Here is a 25,556-nt window from a genome sequence, read left to right on the forward strand (position 1 = left end):
ATTTTCTCTGTAGATGTCATTAGTTTTACCATTACCATATTCACTGCCCCAGATATTCAGAGCACATATTTATGGATTGAATAAAGCCAAATGTGATCTGAATATGTAAATAATATTTAGACTATCTCTACATAAAAGAAAAACATTAATACATACAGTACAGTTCTAAAGCAGTAATATAATCTACTGTATCAATTCATATACATTTAAAGCCCTGCTCGTCAAGATAAAATATATGGTTGGTAAAAAAAAAAAAGGTGACTTATTCAGGTTCTGTTAAGTTTCATTGTTTTGTTCTGTTTAATTTCTACAGTCATGGTTTTCTGTCACAGTTTTGCCTGTGTTCTAGTTAATTATGAGTTTTCATGGTTTCTGATTAGTGTCTCACCTGTTCCCTGTTCTGTAAATTAGCTTTCCTCATTTAATTAAATGCTCAGTTTTCTTTAGCTCTTTGTTCCGTGTTAACGTTTATAGTTTGTGTGTAGTGTTAGTCTATTTAATTCTTTTTTCTGCATCACACGATGTCTCTTTTCGCTCACCTGTGACAGTCCACTTTAGACATTCTACTATGGTAACTTTGCAACTACATGTCAACTAAAGGCCAATAAACTCTGAGTCCGAAATTTTCGTATTGGCTTTTTCGTGTTCGTCAGCCTAAAAACTCTTAGAAAAAAGAAGACCACCAATTTCCGTCAACCAATCGAATCTGAACAGAGACAGTATGTCTAAGGAATGGACACACATGCACACGCGTGGCCCGGCGGAAGCACTAGGCAAACAGAACAGCTGTAGGGTAGACTGAATACGGTTGAGACATAGGTGCAGTTGAGACACCTTAAATAATTTGCGCATGCCGCAAGCACAAGTTGGGATTTTTGCTGTTCACATGAATATGAGTATCCTCTTTGATCGTGGGAAATTTCAACAATGGACACATCTCTGATCCAAAGATATCTGCAAAAGTTTTTTTTTTTTTCTAAGATAATACTTCCACTTCACCTTGTACACTCCACAATGAATAGATTATTATCCTTATGTGGCTGTTAAACGTAACTGGTATCATCACAAACGTTATTCTGTGCCCTAAAAACTGGCATATTTGAGTCTGGAGCCCTGTGAACTTAAAAAATAAAACTGCATCACAATATATGTATGTTAAGTCTATTAAAGAATTTGTCAGTATTACAGTTATTTTGGGGGAAATTTAAATAATTGCATTGCAAGCTGATTTCTCCTCTTGAGTTGTGCCCCTTAAATTTCTGCTTGTGCTCCTAAATTTTTCAGTCAGGGACTATAGCGCTCCTAGTAGAAAAAGTTAGTCTGCAGCCCTGTGCATAGGATCCCTTTAACTGTTTAATCTCTGCTGTCTCAGGCAACAACTTTTCCTGTCGGCCACCGTAACTTCTGTTGGTCGCAATTCACAATTTGCTAGAGGCCGCTAAAAATTACACGGTGCACCTTTAAATACTGTATAGACTATAGAAAAATGGGTAACACATTATTTTGATGTTCCCTTTTGAAAGTCCTGTTGACAATAAGTAACTTTGCAACTACATGTCAACTAACTCTCGTTAGAGTATCAGTAGACTGTCTGCTTAATATCTGACAACTCTTTATTGTGATGCTCCTCCAACAGACTACTGACTATAAGTAACTTTGCAAGTACATGTCAACTTATTCTATCCCTAACCCAACAATCTAGTGAGAGTTAGTAGAGATGGGTGCAACGTTACTTATAGTCAACTGAATGTGTTAAAGGGACCAAGTGAAACCGAAAAATGCATATTAAACAATAGTGTCTCAGTTATGTTTTGTTTGTTTTGTTATTCACAGACTTTTAGTATGTTTTCATGAGTTTCATGTTTCATTTGTTTAGTTTTCCCTGCTTCTCAGTTGTTTACATTGGTTTCAGCTGTGTTTAATTAATTAGTCTTGTTTGTGCTCCTACTTAAGTTGTACGCTCCCATTCATTCTACGTTTGGGCACGTTCACATTTGGTGTATTTTACCTAACCTATATTGGATTATTGCCTGTTTGGACTTAACTTCGTATATATGAATAATCTTCTTCTGAATCTTACTGTAGTTTGTCTGTCTGCTATGGACACATCATGGTATTGTGACAACTAGTGTAGATTTAAAATCTAAATTGAATGTCTCATGTTAAGTGTATCTTTTTAAATGTATTTATATTATATTTTTAATCTTCTTTTAAATATTTTGGTCAGTTCAATAATAATGTATACAATCTTCTTTATTTGAAAGAATTAAAAGAGCAGTTTCATATCTATCCTTGGTGTGATATAGAAGCAGGAATGAAGCGGAGAGTGAATCCAAATGCAAGCACATTTAATAATGATTAAAAAAAAGATACGAGAGGTAAACCGGGGGAAACAAAGAATTTAAGAACAAGGGACTTAGAACAAGAACAACAAAACAATTACAATGACTGACAAACCACAACTGAAACAGAGTATAAATACACAGTCTAAACAAGATAACAAGGGGGTGTGGTACTGTAAATCTGAGACACTTGTGGAGACTAATAAACAAGACAGGGAATACCTGCAAACAATTAATAAAATGACAACAAGGATCACGTGACGGACAAGACCCACACTGTGACACTTGTATTGTTTAACTGCTCAATGTTGATTGGATATAGAAAGTTATAACAAGTAATACAATACTTTTAGAGAGAGTAATTAGTGCAGTAATTACAGTGTTGAAGATGTAATTATTATTAAAAGCTTGTAATTAATTACTTTTATTTTTTGTAATTTAACCGACACTGGTGCTATACTTTTTTTTTCTTCTGACTGATATAATTTTGAGTCAGAATAGGAAAATTTCCATTCATAAATGCTTAGATATTCTCAGGATTTGCTAATAGTGAGATGTGTGCATAGTGTGCTATATGCGTGTGTGAGAGGGTTCCACTGAAATAACTAAATAACATCATAACTATTTAACGTTTTTAATAAATATACAAAAAGAAGATTTTTTATAAGATAAATACTATAAAATGTAATGCTCTGCATTAAAATATTTCACATTGTGAGTGTTTGTGATGCTTAGAATGTATGTGTCTTATTGAAAATATTACACAAAATACACACACTATTGTACATTAGTAAGTATATAAGTAATAATTCAGCAAAATGAATGATTCCTTATCCATTTGTCATGAATGACTGGAAAAGTAATGGAAAACTCACAGGAAATGCATTGATCAAATGGTGTGGGGAGCTAATGGGACCTGTTTTTTTTTTTTATTACTTTCACAGAAGTAAAAACTCATTCAGCTTCATGATCTTGCATAGCGCTTTTGGCATATTCTGTGTGTTTTAGTGCTGATGCAGAGCTTATTGAGGAGGAGAAAGTACTGCTTGCTTGCTTCTAAACTCATGCATGAAATCCTCCTGAGGTTGATTAAAGCGAGTTTGTTAATGTAGGATGGTTTGAGGGAGAAATCCCTTCAAAACAGATACAGTTAAAACATATTTTACACCACTGTTTGATCTCTCATGTTTAACCTGTGTGAAGAATTATATAATAAAAGATGAATTAATGCTATTTAGTCTAATTTTTCATTAGTCAAATATTGAAAAATAGTTTGTCAATCACAGCCATTATTTAGAAAATGTTTGCTTCAGTTATATTCGGTAATGTTTATTTGCATCTTCTTTCCTCTTCTCTCACCTTGTGTCCTCTCCACATCACGCCTCATCTCATCTTGTCTTCCCTCTTCTTGTCTTGTCTCCTCTCTTATAGTCTCATCTCATCTTCCTGTCTTGTCTGATTTCTCTTATCTCGTCTCCTTATCTCATTTCCTCTCATCTCTTCTCCTCTCATTACCTATCCTTTTCTCGTTTCCTCTCACCTTATATACTTTCCTCTCATCTGCTTGTCTCATTTTTTCTCATCTTGTCTCATTTCCTCCATCTCGTCTCATCTTGTCTCCTCTTGTCTAGTTTTGTCTCATTTCATCTAATCTCACCTCCTCGACTCTTGTCTCCTTGAATCTCTTGTCTTTCCTCTCATTTCGCCTCCTCCCCTCTTGTGTCATTTTCTCCCATCTCATCAGCACTCTTCTTGACTACTCTTACCTTAACTTGTTTCCTTTCATCTCCCCTTGACTCATTACCTCTCCTCTTGTCTCATTTCCTCTAATCTCCTGTCCTCTTCTGTGTGCAGTGAAAGTTGGAATGATCTCCCATTGGGATGTTCCTTTCTGTTTTCAATAATTCATAACTGCATGCAGAGTATTTTTTCTTCACCAGAAACAGACACTGAGCTGCTCTTGCATAAATGATTCAGCGTGTGTGCACCTAGCCCCACACAGTCTCTCATTAACTTTTAAAACTACCCTGAGTCCCATGTTGTTGTTTTTTGGTTCTTGAAAAACCTCCATTTTAGGTTTTGTTCTTGAACCACGGCATTCAAGCTCAGCACCTTCAGCACTAACACAGTTTTTACGGCCCATTTTGATGCTTCAGTGGAGTCATAAACCTTTAGTGCATGTTTTTTGACCAAGAAAGTCTACCCTAAATGCTCAGGGTGAATAAGTACCTGCTAGCCTGGGAAAACCCAGACAACTTCCGGCAAATTTAGATTTGCTCTGAAAGTTAGCCTGACAAAGAGCTCATTCAAGCCCACTTCCATTTCGTTTCTATATTGCATGACATTTGGAGGTAGTAAATCCTTATCTTGAGCAAAAGAAGCAAGCTGACATTCAGTACAACCGGTGCCTTTTATTTAGAATAAATACAAATGGAATTTACGTCTTTTAGTTTTTCAAAAGATTTAAAGTACCGTGTTTGAAGAGTGCGCATGTCCGAACGTGCTCTGTAAGAACGAGCCAAATATTGAGTCTGGTAATAAAGCAAAACAACTGAGAACAATTAGAAATAGTCCTCAGATGACATGTCTGTAATTTATATAAAACAAATCTAGCGTTAATTGGATCTCAAACAGTTTCATTAAAAGTATTACTCCACCACATGCGAAACCAACGTGGTTGAACGATACTTTGCGTCAATGGGTTTCGGGAAATAGTCGTGACTAGCTAGTTGATTTTTCAAACGATGCATCGTATTATGGTAGTGAAGCAGCGAACTATGTCGTTGTACGGGAAACGCACCCCTGATTGGTTTTAGGTCTACCTGCGACGTCCGTTGGTGACGCCCCTCTGGAAATGATTTGTCTATGATGCTTTCCCAGACCATAACTACAACTGAGAATGGTCTGGTTTTAAGTACCTGCACCAGCACTGTAGTGCACTGTATGTTTTATCGTGTGATCTTCATGCAACTGAATCGCACACAATTTACCAGGTGTATAATAGGGGTGTAAATATTTATCGATTCGTACAGATCTGTCGATTATACAGCCGCCGATTCGATGCATCGATGCGTCCGCAAGAGAATCGGTTAATGTGTTTATTTTACCGTCTGTCTATTTTCAGAACCAGCTCCGACATATGCGTACAACTATTACTAAGCAGCTGCGGGTGGCGCTAACCTCGTTATTGTCTTCTACTTCACACGGCTTCAAATGCGTTACTTGCGTTTTACAGTCTGTCTGACATACACGCGGATAGCTCAAAATGCGTAGAAATAACACGCCACTTGACTCGAAAGTGGCGTGTATGTTTACGCAAAAGTCATGATGTCATGTTGCCTAGTGTATAAACGACTAATGTGAATTTCCCATTGGAAAGTTTGAATGCTAAAGTAGGGGAAACAGAAAACAGAAAAAGAAACAGAAGGGGAAAAAAGAGTGAGAGAAAGCTATGGAAGCGAGTGAAAGCGAGATGCTCCTAAGCCATTTGATCATTTCTACCGGAGAATTCCTCTAGGAAATATTTTGACTTGGGCCAAGACACAGACAGAGTTCAAAGTAGCACTTGGTCAATCCTATTTGAATCCATGGGACTCATTTTCGAACAGAGTGTGGATTTAAAGTGGATTAGAGGCTGTTTGGGGCACGCTGAGAGGTTTTCTGAGTAAACCTGATATCGGTGGTCTCTCTCCACCTCTCCCCTCAGTCTCCACACGCTGATTGTTTTTCAAAGACTTTCACGCTGTCCTATTTGCATTTCAGATATATTTCTTAAATTCCCGAACGTGTCCCGGAACCAATCCTGCTTTGGTTCAAAGTGTTGGGGGGACTTTTCTCTCCCTGTAAATCCTGAAAGATGAATATAAAGGCTGCAGATGCACTGTGGAGCTTCACTTTGATCTTGTTTTATACTTTTTTATCCTGCACAAAGTCTTCATTTGTGTAAAACTCCTCACACTGGGTTTAAGAATATCAGCGCTTAGCTGTGCTGCATCAGTGAAGCTGCTCCATCACACACACACAAATGCAGTGACAGAGAGAGTCAGGGGATAGTTGCAAAGTATTGTGTGTGTGGTCCTGGTAAACCCTCATGGGGCCTCAGTGATCCTCTAGGGGGGCTGCGAGATAACTTAAAATTAATTTAAATATATTAATATAATTAATTTATTTTATCTTTTAATGTTAAATTAAAAAATGAACAAAGCACCAGCTTTCTTGTCCGTTTGCCATCGCGCTGTGTGAAATAAAGACTGAAAAGCGGTTTAGAATACCCAATTGTTTCATGGACACAGGATGCGCAAAATACATCTCTTAGTTGGATAAAGAAAACTGGTGTCGCTAATAAAGTTTTGATGGATGATGATTGTAATCGAGGTAAAGACGATTACAGTGACATACAGGAGTCGTATGCACCAGTCTATTATTATTGATGCGCAAACAAATGTGTGTGTGAGCTCTCGGCTTAGGCTACTTTTCGCTATAACATTGTATTTCTGCATGAACAAAGTTCAATATATATTTGCGTAGTTGTCCAAATTAATGTAGCCTACTGTCAGTGTTTTATAACGGATGCTTGCTGAAGAAGAATGTTTTGGAGATGTTTGTGAGGATCAGTGGTCGGTTTATGTACACATGGACATCAGATGCTCAAATATGACTGCTTGTTCTGACAGAGGAACTGTTCACTGATGACATTGACCTGCCTTCAGATTGCTGAGATTTCCACACATTCAGAATTTCTATGTTTCATTTCTATTTTTGTGTGTTTAATAACTCTGAAAGGATCCAAATGCAGTCCTTGGCATCTCCCTTGTAGTCTTGTTTGGTATTGCAGGTATGTGTTTTAGCTCAAAATACCCCATAGATCTTTTTATATAGCATGTTAAAGTTGTCACAAGTTGAGGGTTAGCAAAAATACACCGTTTTGTGTCTGGCCCTTTAAATTCAAATTAGCTGCTGATCCCGACACAGAGGGCGTGGAAGAGCTTGTGTGTGTTAGCAGCTCCGATTACCTCATAGAGACACACACTAAAATAACAGAAACTGTTCTGCCTTTTAGGTTTAAACGGAGTCTGACAAAGAAGGAGAGACTCAAGAAAAAGTGACAACACAGAATGCAACAGGACGTCTCTGAATGGTTATTGATGAATTTGGATGGATCTTTACTAATACCAGTCATTGATTCGAGTAACTTTTTTGACATTTGTTTATAAAGTGTTCTATTTCTACAATATATCAGCCCATTCTCACTCCCAAGGCGTCACCTAACTGACGCCTTGGGAAGCATTTGGACATGCTTCAATATCTGACGCTTTAGGCGCCCTTTAGCGTCAGTTAGATGACGCCCTAGGATCGCGTGTACCCTACCCCCACCCCACACCTAAACCTAACCGTGTCCTCTAACAGACGCTTTCCTCTAGCGTCAGTTAGATGACGCCGTAGGATCGCGTCATGTAAGTGACGCTAAAGGGCGCCTAAAACGTCAAATATTGAAGCATGGTCAAAGGTGACGCCTTGGGGTGAGAATGCGTTGAATATATGGCGTAAAAGCGTCTTAGTGCTGCCCTCTTCAGGTTGAACGGTGGCTAGTGCAGTTGATTTTTCGTGTTCTTCGTGACGTACGCATCTTTCAGCTCACCACGCGAGCTACGCCCTTGGCAAAATAAAAACCATCTTGTGTCGTCAAAACCACTGTAGGGAGTCAGGAATTGGAATTGTGAGTATTGAAAACGATCAGGATAGACTAGAGTGTTTTAGCATCTATTTCGTCCCCTCTATCTCTGCTGGGGTCTGCTCACTTTTTCAGCATTTTCAAATATTGCCAGTGGGTGGAGTCAGGCTCTGACCAGGGGTTTAGTTACCCTTTAACTATCTTAAATTAGCATATTTTGTCATGATAACCTATCACTCATATAGGAACTGTTGTGAGATGCACACAGAGTGACTTTCTATTGCATGTGAAAAGACAGATGCTACAGTTTGAGCTGACTCACAAATGTGTTCTTCTTCAACAACTCTTCCTCTTCTCAACATTGACTGCGTGTTCCAGAGGGCGGGGTTTATGTAAATTTTAGGGCTGGTGAAGTCACTAACCTGTGGGGAATGTCAAGTCCATTCCAGCCATTTGTTTTAGTCCTTAAAAATATATTTATTTAAAAGCAAATATCTCCCTTTGCTTTGAACTTTGAGCATTGTAACTTTGCAGATGTTGTCTACTTAGCCCTATCACCTAACGATTACAGCTCCGTTTACCGTTTTTAGGGTACCCTTAAACGTCGGTTAGATGACGATCCCAGGACAGCCAATAGGCACGCGAGCCACTTTGCCTATAGACGAAGCGGGCGCCATTACTGAGCTGTTGCTGGGTAGCGTTGCGCCATTGTCTCCTATTGTTTTAGTTGCAACTTGCGTCCAATAAACAGCCCGCGATTTACGACTGTCACTAACGTTATAACGTTACCCCTTGTATAATGTCGAGAGGGTAAACAGTTTCCATTATAAATTGTTTCAATGGTGGCAGTAAAATTTCAATTTTGAAGAGAAAACATTGTGAATACCCCGGGTCGACTGCCCCTGTCTGGTGCCGCACGGTTTACACAGATTTCCTGGGCGAGTACAAGACGCGGACATTCGCGTATAATAACAATTATTTAATGACATAAGTAAAAAAATATAATAAATATGTAATATAGTGATCAGCAACATCTCCTCTATTGCTATTTTTTCTATTCAATTAACATGCTATGGTCATTAAATGGCTTTCCTGAGCTAAATGTAACGTTATGTGACATAATTGTTCTCCTGCTGTTATATTGACCTCTTTCCATGGTTTAAAAACACTAATTGGTCGATATTATGTATACTTTAGCTGTAACGTTACCTTACCCTTGCCCGTTGCAATGTGAAAATTAGATAAATAATGGACACAAATGAAAAACATGAATTTGTTTATTTGATTTCATTCATTTATTTATTTATTTATTGTTGCCAAATGGACAGATCTTTTTATAGTTTCCTCGTTGGCAAATGTTAGCCTAGCTAGCTTGCCAAGCTATTTTCATAAATAATCTGTAAGATTGTTTGTACCTTCATCTGTGACTGGAGGCCACTGTCTAACATCATCAACCCAACAAGTCATTCTGCCTGGCTGTAGCTGTCATCGAGGGTGCGTTATCACCGAGGTTTGTTTACATACCGGTGCATATGTCTATGCCGGTGTAACAGCTCAGTAATGGCGTCTCCACAAGATGGCAGCCTACACAGAAAGCTCGTCGGATTCGTCTATTTCTGCATGCTGCCGCATCAAGTTTTACATTAATTCAAAATTAAGGATAATTTTTGGCTTTAATATCTTGTGGAAAAGAGGTTTTCCCCTAGCATAAGATATTACGCAGTACTCGTTCCTTCTTCTAGAGAGAACCGAGGTTACGTTACCAAGTAACCAAGTACATTTTTACAGTAAAAAAAAAAAAAAAAAAAAATCATGTCTTAGGAAAAACCTATGAAAAAATGTGTGTGTGTGTGTATGTGTACACATACTTTTGAGGATGTGTGGCTTCTCCTGTGTATTGCTGTAAGAAACATGAGTATTGCATTTTGTGTGTCTACACTTTTCATGGCTGTGTCATGACAGTTGAACAGTAGTCTCATTGCTCATGGTGAGTGGGCAGGACTGTGCATATGTCACATAACAGTACAGTATTGGTGGGTTTTCTGCTGCCTTGTTATACTAAACCATGTGACTTTTCCTCTGTCTAACACGAGTATAATATACATAGTATTTATTCATATTTTTATAAGCATATTTTCATATTTTGGTTTTATTCATTTTTTATTTTTTAGTTTATTTTTTTAGTTCATACATTTTTTTATTATGTGATTTTTTTGTATTTGGTTTAAATATTCCATTATAACTTTATTTAAATTTTACGTTCTGATTTAGTAATTTTAGTACTTAAATGAAGATGAGAAGTACTACTTTGGCAACTAACTGAAATAAGTCTTTCATCTAATAGCATTAGTGTTATGATTCTAACCTGTGTTCCTGTCTTGTGCGTTCCTGGACTTTTATTTATATAAAAAAAATGGTCTTGATCCATGTTTTGCAGTTCTTTGTAGGGTTAATGTTGATTAGTCTCCACAGGTGTTTCTTATTAGCCATGCCCCATTGTTATCTTGTTAAAGTCCCCGTGAAATCAAAATTGAACCTATTTACTTTGTTAGCGCATATTACTAGTCTTGTGGTGAACAATTAATCCGTGCAAGTGAATATATATTAAAAAAATGTTTTACCTTAGTAATCTTTAATCAAAATCTGAAAAGTTACTTCCGGTCTGGAACGGTTTCTTTTTCTGATGACGTAGGCTTCACAGTTTGGGTGGGGAAACGCTTAACCACTCCCCTCAAACCGTTAGTTTGCTATGAGCGAGAGATGGAGAGGAGGAGCGCTAGAGTAAAATCCTGCCCTCTGTTCAATATTCCGTTTCACTTGGAAATACGTCACTGCACTGGAGAAAAATCGTTTGCAACTTCCGGTTCACGGGGACTTTAAGCTTGTCTGCCTGTGTATATTTATAGCCCTTTGTTTCACTTGTTCTCTGTCAATCGCTGAATGGACATTCCCTGGTTTAGTGTGTTTCCTCCTGTTCTCATCAGTTTCTTTGTGGTCAGATTTTAATAAATCTAACCCTGCATGTGGATCCTCTTACCAGCATGCTTCGTTGCTTGTCTCAAATGTTACAAATATATTTTGTTTTATTTATTTATTTTCAATTACCGATTTTTTTTAATATTTTTTTTTTTTAAATAATAACACTGGTGCAAAGAACCATTTATTTGAGAATTATAAGATTTTCTGTTCTGTAATGAATAATCTGTAGGCTAAATTGACAAATATATATGTTTTATTATATTTAGTTATTTTTCTCTATATTTCTATATCATCCTCTTGCATCCCTCGTGTGTTCCCCGACCCTATTTGAGAACCTCTGCAGAAATGAATGAAATGAATTCAACATTAGAACTACTTGAATAGTGTGGTTGTTTTTTCCCGTCTTTAACCAGTTTGTACAAGCCAAAAAATTCTCCACATTTTTGTCTTTCTCAACCAGCTAAAAGTTGTTTTTTCTGCATTGATGTTCATGGAGTCATAGCGTATTTTCAGTGTTTGTTGACTAACGTTGCAGAGTCCTAATGAGTAATTCTTAAAACATGACTTCATTAGGACGTCTTCCATTCTGTTATCCAGGAGCTTCTCTCTTTCTCCGGCTCTGCACTTCAGTTTGGCGTTGGTGTCCTGGCTGCAGTTTTCTCATTTTTAATTGGTTGTCATTTCTAGTGCCAGTGTCTGATTGAGATCAGGTGTGTGTGGGTGGGATTAAATGGCTGATGTAAAGCATCATATTTATTTGCTGGCCAGGTCTGACCACCTGTTTGGCCCACAGGCACAGAAAGTGAGTCACCCTTTCTAGCTCAGATCTTCATCAGATGCCCGTTACTTGACAGAATCTGCCACATGACAGAGAACGGATGCCAACTCATGGTCATTATTTTCACCAGCACTGTCCCTGCCAGCCTCAACACCTATCAGCTATCAGACTAATAAAAATATCCCTGTGTAAAAAAAAAAATATCCTCCGCCCCCTCTCTTACGATGTCTGTCTTTCTCATTTTAGTAAGTGGCTTCAGTCGAGGGCTGATATCCACCAGTGTGCCGGACATGATTTTTTAGCCATTTAAGTAAACTGATACACACTAACTGATCTTATCTACCCACAACAGAGACATTGTGTTTTTGTGTAGGGGTTATACAGATTACACACCCATACACAGATAAAGAGTCTCATAAAAGCTTCGTGCTTCTAGGAGAAAACTCAACAGATTCTTCTACTATTTTGAGACATGGTCTCTCTTGAATACCTAATCAGGTTTCAAGATAATGGATGGAGGTGCTCTAAGGGAGTTTGGGTCAGTTGACTTGCCCTATCTGGATCAGTATTGTTTTTATCTTCTATATCTTATGTTCATTGATCAAGTACATGTGTTTTTATGTATCACAAATGTTTGTGATGTATTAAAGGTGCTAAATGTAACTTTTCCTCTAAAATGATTCCTTCTAAATGATGTGTGAAGGGGTTGTAATCACACATTACAATGATCCACTTGTCGGGTTTTGTTATTACCTCTGAAGGCCAGTATTCCTATTTCTATGTGAAGTCTCCGGGTCGGATTTTCTGCGAAATCCATCGGATGTTACTTGCATGTGCGCTCCCGAGCCTCTCTCCTTTTTACAGTCTATGTGACGGCACTGCAGCTGACGACATGGAGTCTGATAACACCCAAAAAACGACCTGCCTCCAGCACAACACAGACTCAAACACAAACTCAACATAAATGTAAGAAATGAAACAAAAATGTATCTACTGAAGCTCGTCAGGCCAAACGGGAATAGGATTGACTTAAGACAAAAACACGGACCAATATTGGCAGAGCGTTCGAATTATGGAGAGACCTCGACTATTTTTATTGTGATAAATTACAAGTTTTTAGATATGCCGAAATAATGGTAAACTGTAATGAAATTGCAAGGTAAACTACAACATTCATGAGACATGAAATGAATACAAAAGACTGTTCCAGTAACTTTTATTTTATGTACTAGATCTACTGTCTAACGTCACTCATCCCACTACTATCATATTGTTTATAATACAAATACATTTCCAGACTTGTTCAATACAATAATGTTACTTCCTATGATCTACTGTTTCTGATATTGTTCAGTCGAGTTCACTAACCGATTTCGTCATCATATTATACGTTCACCTATGTTGACAGTGCTGATCGTGAAAGATACATGAATAGTGAAATGCCTTATGGAGCATTAGTTCAACGGCAAGCTGACAAAAGTAGCATATTACTGTAATATTGCAGTGGTAGTTTATAAAAGTTTCCAGCATGCTTTCTCCAGTGTGTTGAAAGTCTCATTGTGGCCGTTGTGTACCATGAGTGCTCGCTCTTGTGTTCCAGCACGAGCACGAGCACTCTTGTAAAAATTGGTTGCAATCTGGAACATCACTGATAGAGGCCGCTAAAAATACATAGAGCACCTTTAATTTGTAAATTACGCGGATTTAAATGCCACCAAAGGAGCAATGTTTAGATGATGAAATTGTGAGAATTACTTTGATAGTCTTTATAAACATTTTGTTTTACAATTTTAAAGGTATATATTTTCATATAATTATATATATATATATATATATACAGTCTTTTTCTGACACTGTACTATAAATATATTCATATTATAAAGGAAAAATATTTTGTTTCCCAAAATGACACTGTATTTTATAGACATTACACTAAACTTAAACCAAATGATAAATATTATTCAGAAATTAAATACATTAAAATGATTAAAATACATTTAAATAAATATATAAATATAATTTATAAATGATTCCAATCAGTATTCATAAAAGGGAGATAAAATATATTTTTTTTTATATGTTTATATGTTCATTTTTAATTAATGCCTTAAATTAACGTTAACTTTGATAGCCCTAAAATGCATGTTGTAAAGGCTTCCACCCCCCTTCAAATTTATTCGTAGAATCACTACCACTCCCTTGTGGCCTGTGCACCGGTTTGAAAATTTGATTTAGCATTTTTATGGTTTTGTGGAGTGTGAAAATATTGATAGGTCAGGGAATAATCTGAACTACTAAATATTTAACCGGGCAGGTCAATTCAAAACAGATTTTTATTTGCCAGCATGACCTGAGATGTCAGTATTGATTACTGCACATTAGGGCCATTGTTCATTGATTTTAAAGACTCCTGATAGGTATATATATATATATATATATATATATACTTATGCAGAGTCGGCGCCAGAGCAGATCTACTGGAGGGGCATTGGGTCATCAGCGGGGGGGCACTGCCGTTTAAGCAAAAAAAAAAAAAAAAAAAAAAAACGAAACACCTTTTATTATTATAATTATTATTTAAAATTATTATTTGTGAATTTCCCCACCACTTTTTGCCAGGGTCGATGTTGTCCCAGCACTTTTATACATCTCGCGGCACGGATGTACCAATACAAATAAATATCCGGTTTACAGAGCATTCATTTGTTAAATAAGAGGCGATATAGCACGCTGAAATGTGTTGTTTTTTAAATCAAGTGATCAAAGTGCTCGTTGACTCGATCTGTGGTGCTGATAAAGTGTTCTCTTGTGTCTCGCGCTGCCACAATAAACATCTTCACACGGACGCGCGCTTGATCTGTTGCGGCGAAATCTCTATTCGTACAAGTAAAATGCACTCAAACATGTCCCTGCTTGACAACCACTGATAAACATAATCGGTTATAATGATGGGGAAAAAAAATATCTAAACGAGTGTGGACTCGAAACCACAATCTCATGCATACCAGTCTAAATTTCTACCACTGGACCAACAACACTTGCGATAAAAAATAGAATTGGATGCATGTATTTCTTCACGTGAAAATTCTTGGCACCAACACATTACATCCAATTAGACAACAAATTAAACACAATGTGCTATTCAAATAGATTGCTGGACATTTGGTATTGTATAGCCTACATCTGATTTATGATTTAGCATTGTATTAGAAACTGTGGTAGGAGGGGCATCAATGAGCGCTAGGGGGGGCACGGCCCTCGAATGCCCCACCATAGCGCCGACCCTGTACTTATGCTTGCTGATATATTAATATATGTAGACATTCGTATGCAGCTTTGCGTTCAGATGCAGATTGTTCCTTTGGGGGGAGAGAGAGGGAGAAAGAGAGAGAAAGAAAAAGGGAAAGTAGAGGGAGAACAGTAGAACTACAAACACATTAATTTTATAGTGCACAAAGCAGCACAGCTACCAGCCTGCAGCATTTGTTACAGGACTGGAAAACCTGTCTGAATAGAAGCAGGGAAGATGAAAGGGGCTTTAGGTGATGGCTGAATATTCTTTGATGCCTTTTGGTCTGTCGGTCATAATGAGGTCTACAATGCAAAAGTTGTATGCAGGAAATGTGTGTGTGTGTGTGTTTATTATTTATTTTATTTATAGATTTTTAGCTAGTGTTTGAACCTAAAATGTTACACAGAATGATGTTAGCTCTCTGACATGGTATGATTGTTTCAGTCTTGGACAAGACCATTAGGGCATGATTTTAAAACATTGCATGAGAAAGAGACACAGGGAAAAAGAAACAGCATGCGCAATAGAGGTTTGATGTGGACATATACTGTATTTGGGTAGAAAATGAAACAGAAACGTCTGCGTGTGATGATGTGACCATCTGCAAAAATTCCAGTGGGACTAATTAAATGAATGAAACAGACACGCGAATGGTGAATAAACTACACTGCAGATTTCTGGGTATGATGTTAGAATATAAGTGACAGTCTGTGGGCCCTATTTTAACGATCTGAAATGCAACTATCAAGCGCAAAGCACAAGTAACTTTATGGGCGGGTCTTTAACTTTAAGTTTAAAAGGGGTTGGTCTAAAATAGCTTTATTAGGTGTGATTTGGGCGTAATAGAAAATAAACCAATCAGACCGTCATCCAACTTACCCTTTAATAGCAGGTATGCATGTTGCATGCCAGATTGTTATTATTATAACAAGCAAGGAGCGGTTCGCCGCGAGAAACCGACGTTCTTGTCAGGGCCGTGAAAGACAGAAGTGACGTTGTATGGGGATGGGAGAAACCCCTACAAAGCAGCGTCGGTTAAACAATATATATTACATGTTTGTGTCTTGCCACTATTGGGCAAACAGGTCTGATCCATCATTATTACAATTCGCCTGAAAAATTTGGGTAAATGTGTAAGCTAGATTTAGGCCTACATATTTTTTACATCTTCATGGACACCACAATGATTTCCCTGGAACTGCAAAATAGCACTAGGGAATGTTTGCGCCAAAACACGCCACCTTTTTGTGTCGACACGCCCAGGGAGTGCAAGTTCATTTCCTATTTTACCGGCGTGCATCTGTGGAGTGAAAAGCCCGCTTTGCGCGGGTGCAAAATAGGAATGATAAATGCGTCAATGTACAAAGTCATTTGCACCATAGATATGTATATAAAGGCTAGATGTGTTACGGCGGAGTTTCCATCGTCATTACCGGCGGCCATCTTGTCACAGGCAAGCTGATGTAAGATGAGTGGTCAGCACGAACACAAATACTCTTATCTCGTTGAAATCTTGACGGATTTACAAACGATTTGGTTTATTACAAACGTTATTAACGTGGCTATAATTATCTGGATGATTATTTATTTATACACTTTTTATTCATAAGTATGCAGTGTCATAACTATCTCTGACGTTTATAACAAAACAAACTGTTTGAAAATCGGTAGAAAATTGAGCAAGTCATGGTCATTTAAATAGTGCATGTACCATTAACACAATGTTATGAGTGAGCGAGCTGCCTGTGACAAGATGGCCTCCAGGTGCAGACGTCGACCTCCATTGGCCAGCAGAGTGGACGACATATCTAGCCTTTATATAGATATCTATGATTTGCACCTACTGTAGAGCCCTGTTTCTTTTTGTGTGTTGGTGTCTGTCCATGCTGTCTGTCTGTGCTGGTTGAAAGATAATTAGTACACTAAATCTGCATCTGACACATTCCCACAGCAACTCATAGACTTCCCTGATCCAGGAAAACCATTTCTAAATCACCTCTTCATGTTGTTTATCTCTCGCTTTCTTCCCCACACACTTTTTCTAACGTTTCTGTTTTTTTCCCCACACAAAATCTATCTCTTTCAATCTGCTGAATAGCTATTTGTGTCTGGAGTTTCATTAGTTTATGTGTGTATTGTGTACCATAAATACAAAGAGGCAAATTCATTATTAAACACATTGATACTAATCAAGAGCAACTCACAGACCTCCATTACAGAACTGCTGGGGGAATAATGGGGAAGAGTTCGCTAAGAATGAACTCTGCCCGTTAATAATGTCATTTATTTTCGCATGCTATTTGTGAGTTGTGGTAGCACCCAATACACTAAAGGAATTATGCAAATCAGGAAATGGCGCAAACATTTTCAAAATTAGTGCTGAACGCCATTTGCACAGCACAATTCCCCATCTTGCAGGCCAATTCTGCATGATTTGAGATTGTGGAGGCTGCAGTAACTACTGTACTACATCGCTCCATTACTGCTGTCCAAACACCTGAATCAGCTCTTTAAAATGCAGAGTCTCTTCAATGTCATGTTTTTGGATTTGTGCCCGGTTATAATGCTTTTCTCCATCATTTGATCTTCATTGGATGAATTACTGTTGCCATGATCAGTAGAAATTATACACAAATTTCTCTTGCTAATAAGATTCTGTTAACCATCCGTTTTCCACAGAAGACTTAATGATGAAAGTGTGCTCTCATTGGCTAGCTGATACTATTACATGCTCTCACATGATGTCTTCTGGCTAAAGCTTACAGTAGCATAACAAACATGGCTGCACACATGCTTACATAGAGTTTGTTTGTATCTTTTGCATTTTCCAATTTCAATTCTCTCCAAACAAAATGCTTAAATCTGTCTGTAGGATTAAAACAGGATCAGGAGTAGGAAGATAAATAATGATTTTATTTTGCAGTTTCCATCGGAACCAATGGTCTATGTAGTTTTGCGATTTAATTTCATTAAACCCAACACAAATATTCCTCAGAAGTTTAAATTATTTTTGGTTATTGTGAAATGTGAGGAGGTTAGAGGAGACGGACTCTGATTATTAAGCCATAAATAAATCCCCAATCGATGTCGTATACTTAAAAGCACACCTAATTCTACACATAACATTTCAACAGCTCTTGAAACACACATACACACCCACCCACACACGTTGTGTTTTCATGTTTTAGACTTTCCATAAATATAATGATTGTATACCTTACAAACTGTATATTCTACCCAAGCGGCAACATTCTAATCTAAAAAATGAAGCCTTCCCGGAAGTGCGAAAAACTGCAATACATCGAAAATCCGCTAGAGGCCGGTCCCAAAAGGGAGCAAATGTCCATTTTAAAATGTCTGTTTTCACAGCATAAATTCATGTTTTTACAGTTTGGTCCCATGGACTTTTATTGTAATCTTCAATATTGTCCGCGTGACTGACAACTGTGAGGGGGGTGAATTTTTTTCTAAATCGTTAGTTTAGATCGTATTTAGATATATAATGTATGACAAATAAGGGCGGTTAACTTTGATTGACAGCTGATAACGGGCTGCGCCGAGTGGAATTTGACGTCTCGGCCATGATCTGACACAACACATCATACCACCTCTGTATCCTTTCTGAACATTTGTATTTTGTATTTCCCAAGATATTCCAGTATGGCGCCGCCCATACCCCCCATAAACAGCCTCAGAACTGTTCTTCAGAAAGTCAGTGGATGACGTCACAGACGCTTTGTCCATATTTTTTACAGTCTATGATTCTACCCTAACCCTAACTCTACCCATCACAGAAAACATACTCGCTTACTAACAAAACCTCGGTTCACTCTAGAAGAGGAAAGTCATTTGGCCCAAATTCCATTCACGTCGCGCTTACTGAGAGCGGATGTAAATCCCCTATGCACTTCACTGAAGCAAGAGTCATAAGAAACACTGTCTTGAATGACAGATGTTTCATGTCCGACAAGTGGATTGGCTTTCATGGCTTCCAAAACCATGGAAAGTTCCCACGTTGGGACTGAGGGGGGTCTGGGAAGATTCAGCCTCTAAGCTCCTTTAAGGAAGCGGATGACCAGATTGTTCTTCCCCAGTGACTGGCCAGTTGCGAGTTTTGTAAATGCTGCTATGGCCGCCACATAAACTTGTGGATGTACGTGGATGGGGTTCTGCCCTTATCCAGTAGCTCTTGAAGGAAGGAGAGAATTTCCATAACCCCGCAGTTTAGGGGTGAAAAGCATTGGGATTTGCACCAGCCAGAAAACAAAGACCATTTTAAGGAATATCTAGAAGACGGCACTCTAGCCTTCTTGATCAAGTTTAACACTCCCTCGGGGAGGTTTGTGGGTACTTGTTGATGGCCCATGCATGCAGGGACCACAGCTCTAGTTGAGGATGCCAAATCGAGCCCTGGGCCTGAGAGAGGAGGTCTTTCCTCGTCAGTTTTTGCCATGCGGCAGTGCTTGTCAGCTGCATCAGACTGGGAACCAAGCCTGGTTTTTCCAGAGCGGAGCCACAAGTAGCACTGAGCATCCATTTTCCCTGATTCGTTAGAAATACCTGAGGCATGAGCGAGATGGGGGAAAAGCATAGAGTTGGCAGCAGGGCCAGACGTGGGCCAGCTCATCCCTTGTCTTGGAGAAAAACTTCAGACAGTGAGCGTTTTCTTGGGACACAAACAGGTCTACCTGCCCTCTGCCGAATGTCTCCCGCAGCAGTAGGACCGTCTGCAGGGACAGAGACCATTCTCCTGCTGGTTGCTGGTTTCTGGACAGTCTGTCTGGTCCCAAATTCAGCTGACCAGACACATGTGCTGCTCTCAATGAGCGCAGATTGTGCTGAGCCTAGACCAGGAGGCGTTACGTTACCCTGTAAAGTTTTCGGGACCTGACGCCACCCTGGTGATTTATGTAGGCCATGTTGTCAGAGTGGACCAAGACATGGTCACCTTTTATTTGGGGGACAAAAAGGCCTCAGCGTGTCGACTGCCATCATTTCTAGTCAGTTTATGTGTAAGAGCTTCACTTCACGTGTAGTAGCACCACTGGCCAAAGAGCGGTCTACCCTCGACCCGCACTCCCCAACCCGAGGTGGAGGCATCCGTGGACACAACTCTCACACTCGAGGAAGTCCCCAGTTTTACACCTGACTGGTACCAGTTGAGTGCTCTTCAAGGTTTCAGAGCTGTGACGCATTTCTGATCAACCTTGAGGTGAAACAGACCAACTTATTTGATATATAATTGTTTAATTATAATTCTTATGATTGATTATTGATAGTACAATTGATCTATTTTCGCCGACCTGGATGGAGAACTGATCATAATTCGTTGTGTTCGGCTTGTCCAAACAGGCCGTTGGTAATTTTTCCCTTATGGGTAATTTTATAATTTGTAGGTGATTCCCCGATCATGTTTCAAGTTATTAAATTTATATTCCTGGTATCTGAGCTAATAGGAATATTCCAGGTTCCATACAGTACCAACGTCAGCCACTATCTGTCAGAACACCCAGACTCAGCCTGAAAGCTACTCTCTTTATAAGTAATTGTATATTGCAGTGTTTTGGTGCACTCAGCAGTGTATTAGAACACATTCAGCGAGAGCATGATGACATTTAGATAGTGCTAGAGAAGAGAATGAGATCCCCTCTAGAAACATGCCGTTTAATAGCCTTTTTGATCAGTGTAACACTCCTGTGCTGATATGGTTTGTGTGTGTTTCAGAATGCAGGAGCGGGCTGTACAGAGGGTGTGCGCGTGGTTCTTGCTGGTGTTTTTGACCCTTCTGTCTCTTTGGGGTCACCTGTCTGATGCCTCTTCTCATCGCAGTCACATCGGTAAGTCAAGGTCATTCAGTCAAAGTTCATTCAGTCAAGCCTGTTGTTGTTGTTGTTTTACTTTCATTTAAACCTACAGCGTTGATCATTTTAATGAGCCATCTCAAGTCAGATTTGGGGCGATATTACCATAAATATTTTCCGTCTGTTTTTATTTTGAGGGTCTGAAGTTTTTGTTTGGTGCTTATATTTGTCTGAACCAGAAATTTGAACAACCCAAAGACAGAAAGCAGTGTGTTTTAGACAGCTCAGTGGTAGGTGGATGCTTAGATCAGCTTAAAATAGTCTAGAGGATGTTCTCTATTTATGAGAAGCACTGATGGACCGCAGGACACTGACGTCATTGGGATCATGTGGAGGCCACTGGAATGTTCCAGTAGAAAGTGCTGCTAAAATTATTAGTTTATTTGTCCTAAGCACTTGTTTCTCTTATAATTATTGAAGATGACATTGATTCTGATTTAGATAATTGGCAGACGCTATTAAAGCTTCTGTTTTTTGGCATGTTAGACTACCGCTCGAAAGTAAAGGCTCTGTATGATTTTTCAAACGCTTTTGAAAGGCAACATTTATTCAAATATTTATCAATATTTATCAAAATACAGAAAAAAAAAACTAAAAAGTAAATGTTGTGAAATATAAGTACAACTTAATTTTTTTTTTCTATTTTTACATATTGTAAAATAATATTTTTTAAAAGATTTTGTAATGGCAAAACTGCATTTTCAGCATCATTACTTCAGCCTTCAGTGTTGCATGATCCTTCTAATATCGTTCTAATATTCTGATTTGCTACCCAACTGTAATTATCATTATTGAAAACATTTCTGCTACTTCATATTTTTGTGGAAACTGAAACAAAAAAAATGTTAAATGGAAATGTTTATAGATATTAAAGATATAGAAAAATAATATTTTCTAACAATGTCTTTTGATCAATTTAACGAGTCCTTGCTGAATAAAAGTATTAATTCTTTCAAAAACAATTCCCAAACTTTTCTCCCAACTGTCTTAAATCAGTAGTAAATCAAATGTAAGTTTAGTTATTTGTTCATTTTGATAACCATGTTGCAATATCTACCTACATTTATAGACTAACTTCTGATGCAACACAGTGCAATTCACACTTTTTTTTAATAGTTTATTTTTCCATTATAGCAAAATGGTTTTGATACGAGGGTGGTAGACCTATCTGTCTTTTCCTGACTTGTGCAGTAATTTTAGGCCACTTGCCTGAAACTATTAATATGAGTTGTTTTTAAAAAATAACAGTCTGACAATGCATTGAGGCTTTTCCAAATGCTTTCGTTTGTGGTGAGCAGATTTCATTTCTTAACAACATGACTCTCTCACTGTGCAAACTTCTCTCATCTCGGAGCAAAATGGAGGTTCAGACTTTTTTTTTTGGAGAGGGTGTAAGGCACCATTAAAAGAAAATATTAAAACAAAGGGAATGATTTGTGAATACATTGCATTTATTGTCACTTTAAATATATATATAATTAATTATACAGCATACTACTGGAATGTATTATGTAGCTCCCTAAAATACATAGTGTCACAAATAGTGTCTCTGTTTACAGTATAGGAGTGTGCACTGCCCATTTGTGAATATGAAATCCGCATGCTTTTTTTTTTGGCCACCACCTTCCCTACAAAGTATTTATTTTTTTAGACTGGATAAGTAGTCCAGAAGTTGAACGTGTGAGCCGATCAGAGGGAGGAAATAGTTTAGACAATCAGTTAATTACACACTACTGCTAACAGGTCAGAGCAAGGTGACTGAACACACACACACACTAAACCACTGGGAGGGAAAAACTAATAACTCTAAACTCTTCTTCCCTTCGAGCAGCAGAGGCTTCAGGGACAATGAGCTAAATGAGAGTGAAGTATTTGTTTCACACACACATACACAGGGAATATAGCCAGAAAGTTTGCTGCTACTGTAGGTCATTCTTTATGAGGCTCATCCTCTCAATAAAACGAATATCCCTAGAGAGAGAGAGAGAGAGAGAGAGAGAGAGAGAGAGAGAGAGAGAGAGAGAGAGAGAGAGAGAGAGAGAGAGAGAGGGAGGGAGAGAGAGAGAGTAAAGGAGGGAGAAGGGCTGCAGAGATCCATTGAAGGGCATAAAAAAATAGAAAGAGAATTGTGGAAAGAGAGACCGAGACAGATGAGTGTGTCATGAGATGAAACGCAGGAAGAGACACAGCTCTTGTGGACGACTGCAGTCCTGAGCTCTCATGCCCTTTGAATGTGTGTGTGTGTGTGTGTCCTGTGCCCTTATGCCCTGTAAAACATGAGTCTACCTGACATCTCCTAAACCTTTCCAGTGTGCCCACCCTAAGCAAGACTCTGAGACCAGTGAGATGGTCCAAAACTATGGAGATCAACAGTTAATTTCAGTTGGGATGGTGTGGTGCAAGGACGTAGATGAAAGTTTTAATTGTGAAAATGTTTAATAGCTGAGCAAACTTTGGAGGAAAGTCTGAAAAACTTTGAATTGGTTCATTGGGAAGATCGATGGAGATCAAATTGTTTAAAAAGAACCAATACACCAATTCAAGTTGTTGTGTGTTTAGCATCTTTTAAATAACGAAATAAATAAATGTTGCTTTTTGTGCTATCTATAAATGTTTTTGACTCATTTTATATATTTATTTAATATGTAGCACTGGTCTAAAAAAATCTGTTTCAGTAAATTGGTTCAGTGAGAAGATTTATGGAGACTAAACGTCAAAAAGAATTGATTCAAAGATTTGAGTAAATTTCTATACTAAATAGTTTCATAACTATATATAGGGAAGTTTGAAAAACGTGACTCATGAATTCAGGTCTCACTGCATAGCAGCTTGAGTTTTTTTAAACACTGCTGTTTTTTGTACAAACTATGTTTTTGAATAAATATAGTGGGGAATACAAACCAGTTTTTACAGTTTAGTGTAAATTTATCTGTCAAATGTTTATCTGTCAAAAACATTTGCACCCTAATTGAGAGTCATTCATTCAGAAAGCCTTTTTGAGCTAGGTACTAACCACAAACAAATACTATTCTGATTAAAATGATATAATTTGATAGTTTCAATATGTTTCCCCCCTTACATATAGCTTCAGTGTAACTGCTATTTGTTGCTTGTACCATTGCAAACTTCTTTTCTAATAACAGCTTTTTCTGCCTGATCTCATGAAAGTGCGTATCTATACCACAAATTTTATTTATCTTGCCATTTATACAGCAAAAATGTTTGTTTGGTTTTTTTGGCTTGCATATGAAACGCAGTTTTCACGTATACGCACTTTATGGTGTGTAATATGTACGCACTCCGCACCCCTATAAGCCAAGGGGGTTACGGTGCGTAGCATATGCACCAAAAAAACCCTCAAAAAAAACCCCAACATTTTTGGTGTATAAATGGCATGAGAAATACAATTTGTGGTATGGATCAGCACTTTCATGAGGTCTTGGCTTTTAAAAGTTGCTTCCCCAACACTGTTTGTGTATTTGAGAGTGTGACGGTCACATTGTCACTGACCGATGGTGCTGTCATGTGACGGAACCGTATTGTTCAGTTTTTATGATTTTTGTCGCTCCTGACCTTGTTTTATCTCCAATCTGCCAGCTCCTTTATATACTCTCTGTCTCTTTCTGTGTGTATTTGAACATCAACAAAGAAACCAGATATTTCTGAGTCACATTTGTTGCCCTGATCTTTGAGATGTCAGTGAGGCTTGTTCAGTTATTAAGGTTTACACTTTTGTGTAAAACATATCAACAGAAGAACTTTCACATATAAGAATTTTTTTTCACTCAGTGTTTGTCAGTATGAAACATTGTTTTTTTAGTTTAAGATCATACAAATTAGATTATATACATAAAATACTTAAACATTTCTTACACACGCACATTATTTTATATTCAATAGATGTTGTGTTGCTACTGTACTGATGTATGAGATCTCATTTAACCAGCATATGAGTTTTTCTGTTTGTCATATGGCTTAAGGTCTTTCTTTTTGTTCTGTAATAACTCTAAAAGCAGGCAATTTCTGTCTGACAAAAAAAAAAAAAAAACTCAGAAACTGTTCACAGTCTGTCCAAGACACCCATATGGCCTGTGAGAGACACAGAAGGAGAATTAAAAATGTGAAACTTTCAAGCATGCTGCTCCGTTTTCATCTGTGGGATAAAACATGTAGGTCACGCCACCATCAAACCCTCCCAGAGCACCCCAGCCTCATTCGGTTTTATTCAACCATATTTTTTCATCACTTTTGGGATTTCGTGTCGCTATTTTTGAAATCATGTCACTTCAGTAGCAAACCTATTGTGTTTAGTTCATTACATATCAGTTTAGTGTTGACATGTTATATTTTCTTTATGAATATTTCATCAATCAAGCTGTGTGTCCAGTATTTTACACTATTGTTCAAAATAACAGTTGCATTTATTTGGCTGCATTTAAAAAAGGCTGCATTTATTTGATTAAAAATACATGTAGTAACAATTGTGAAATATAGTATTACAATTTAATATATATATTTTTTTTATTGTTTGTTTTAAAATGTAATTTATTTGATTTTCAAATAAAGACACGTCTTGGGCTTCGTAAGCCAAGGCGATGGCATCCACTATCCAGTGGGCCAACCTCTGCTTGGA

The 25,556-nt window shown here is 37.9% G+C and overlaps 1 protein-coding gene across 3 annotated transcripts in view; it reads left to right on the forward strand.

The window, feature by feature from the left end:
- Positions 1 to 25,556, forward strand: part of tafa3b (TAFA chemokine like family member 3b) — a 140,466-nt gene that overhangs the window by 77,209 nt on the left and 37,701 nt on the right. For all 3 annotated transcript variants that reach the window (XM_089119577.1, XM_089119576.1, XM_039679060.2), the window contains exon 2: positions 20,787 to 20,899. In XM_089119577.1, the coding sequence (XP_088975703.1) occupies positions 20,788 to 20,899 (112 nt within the window). In that variant the 5' untranslated portion in view covers position 20,787. The remainder of the gene's footprint in view (positions 1 to 20,786; positions 20,900 to 25,556) is intronic.

The sequence above is a fragment of the Pimephales promelas genome, chromosome 14 (assembly GCF_988280905.1).
Source record: "Pimephales promelas chromosome 14, fPimPro1.hap1.1, whole genome shotgun sequence".
Lineage (NCBI taxonomy): Eukaryota > Metazoa > Chordata > Actinopteri > Cypriniformes > Leuciscidae > Pimephales > Pimephales promelas.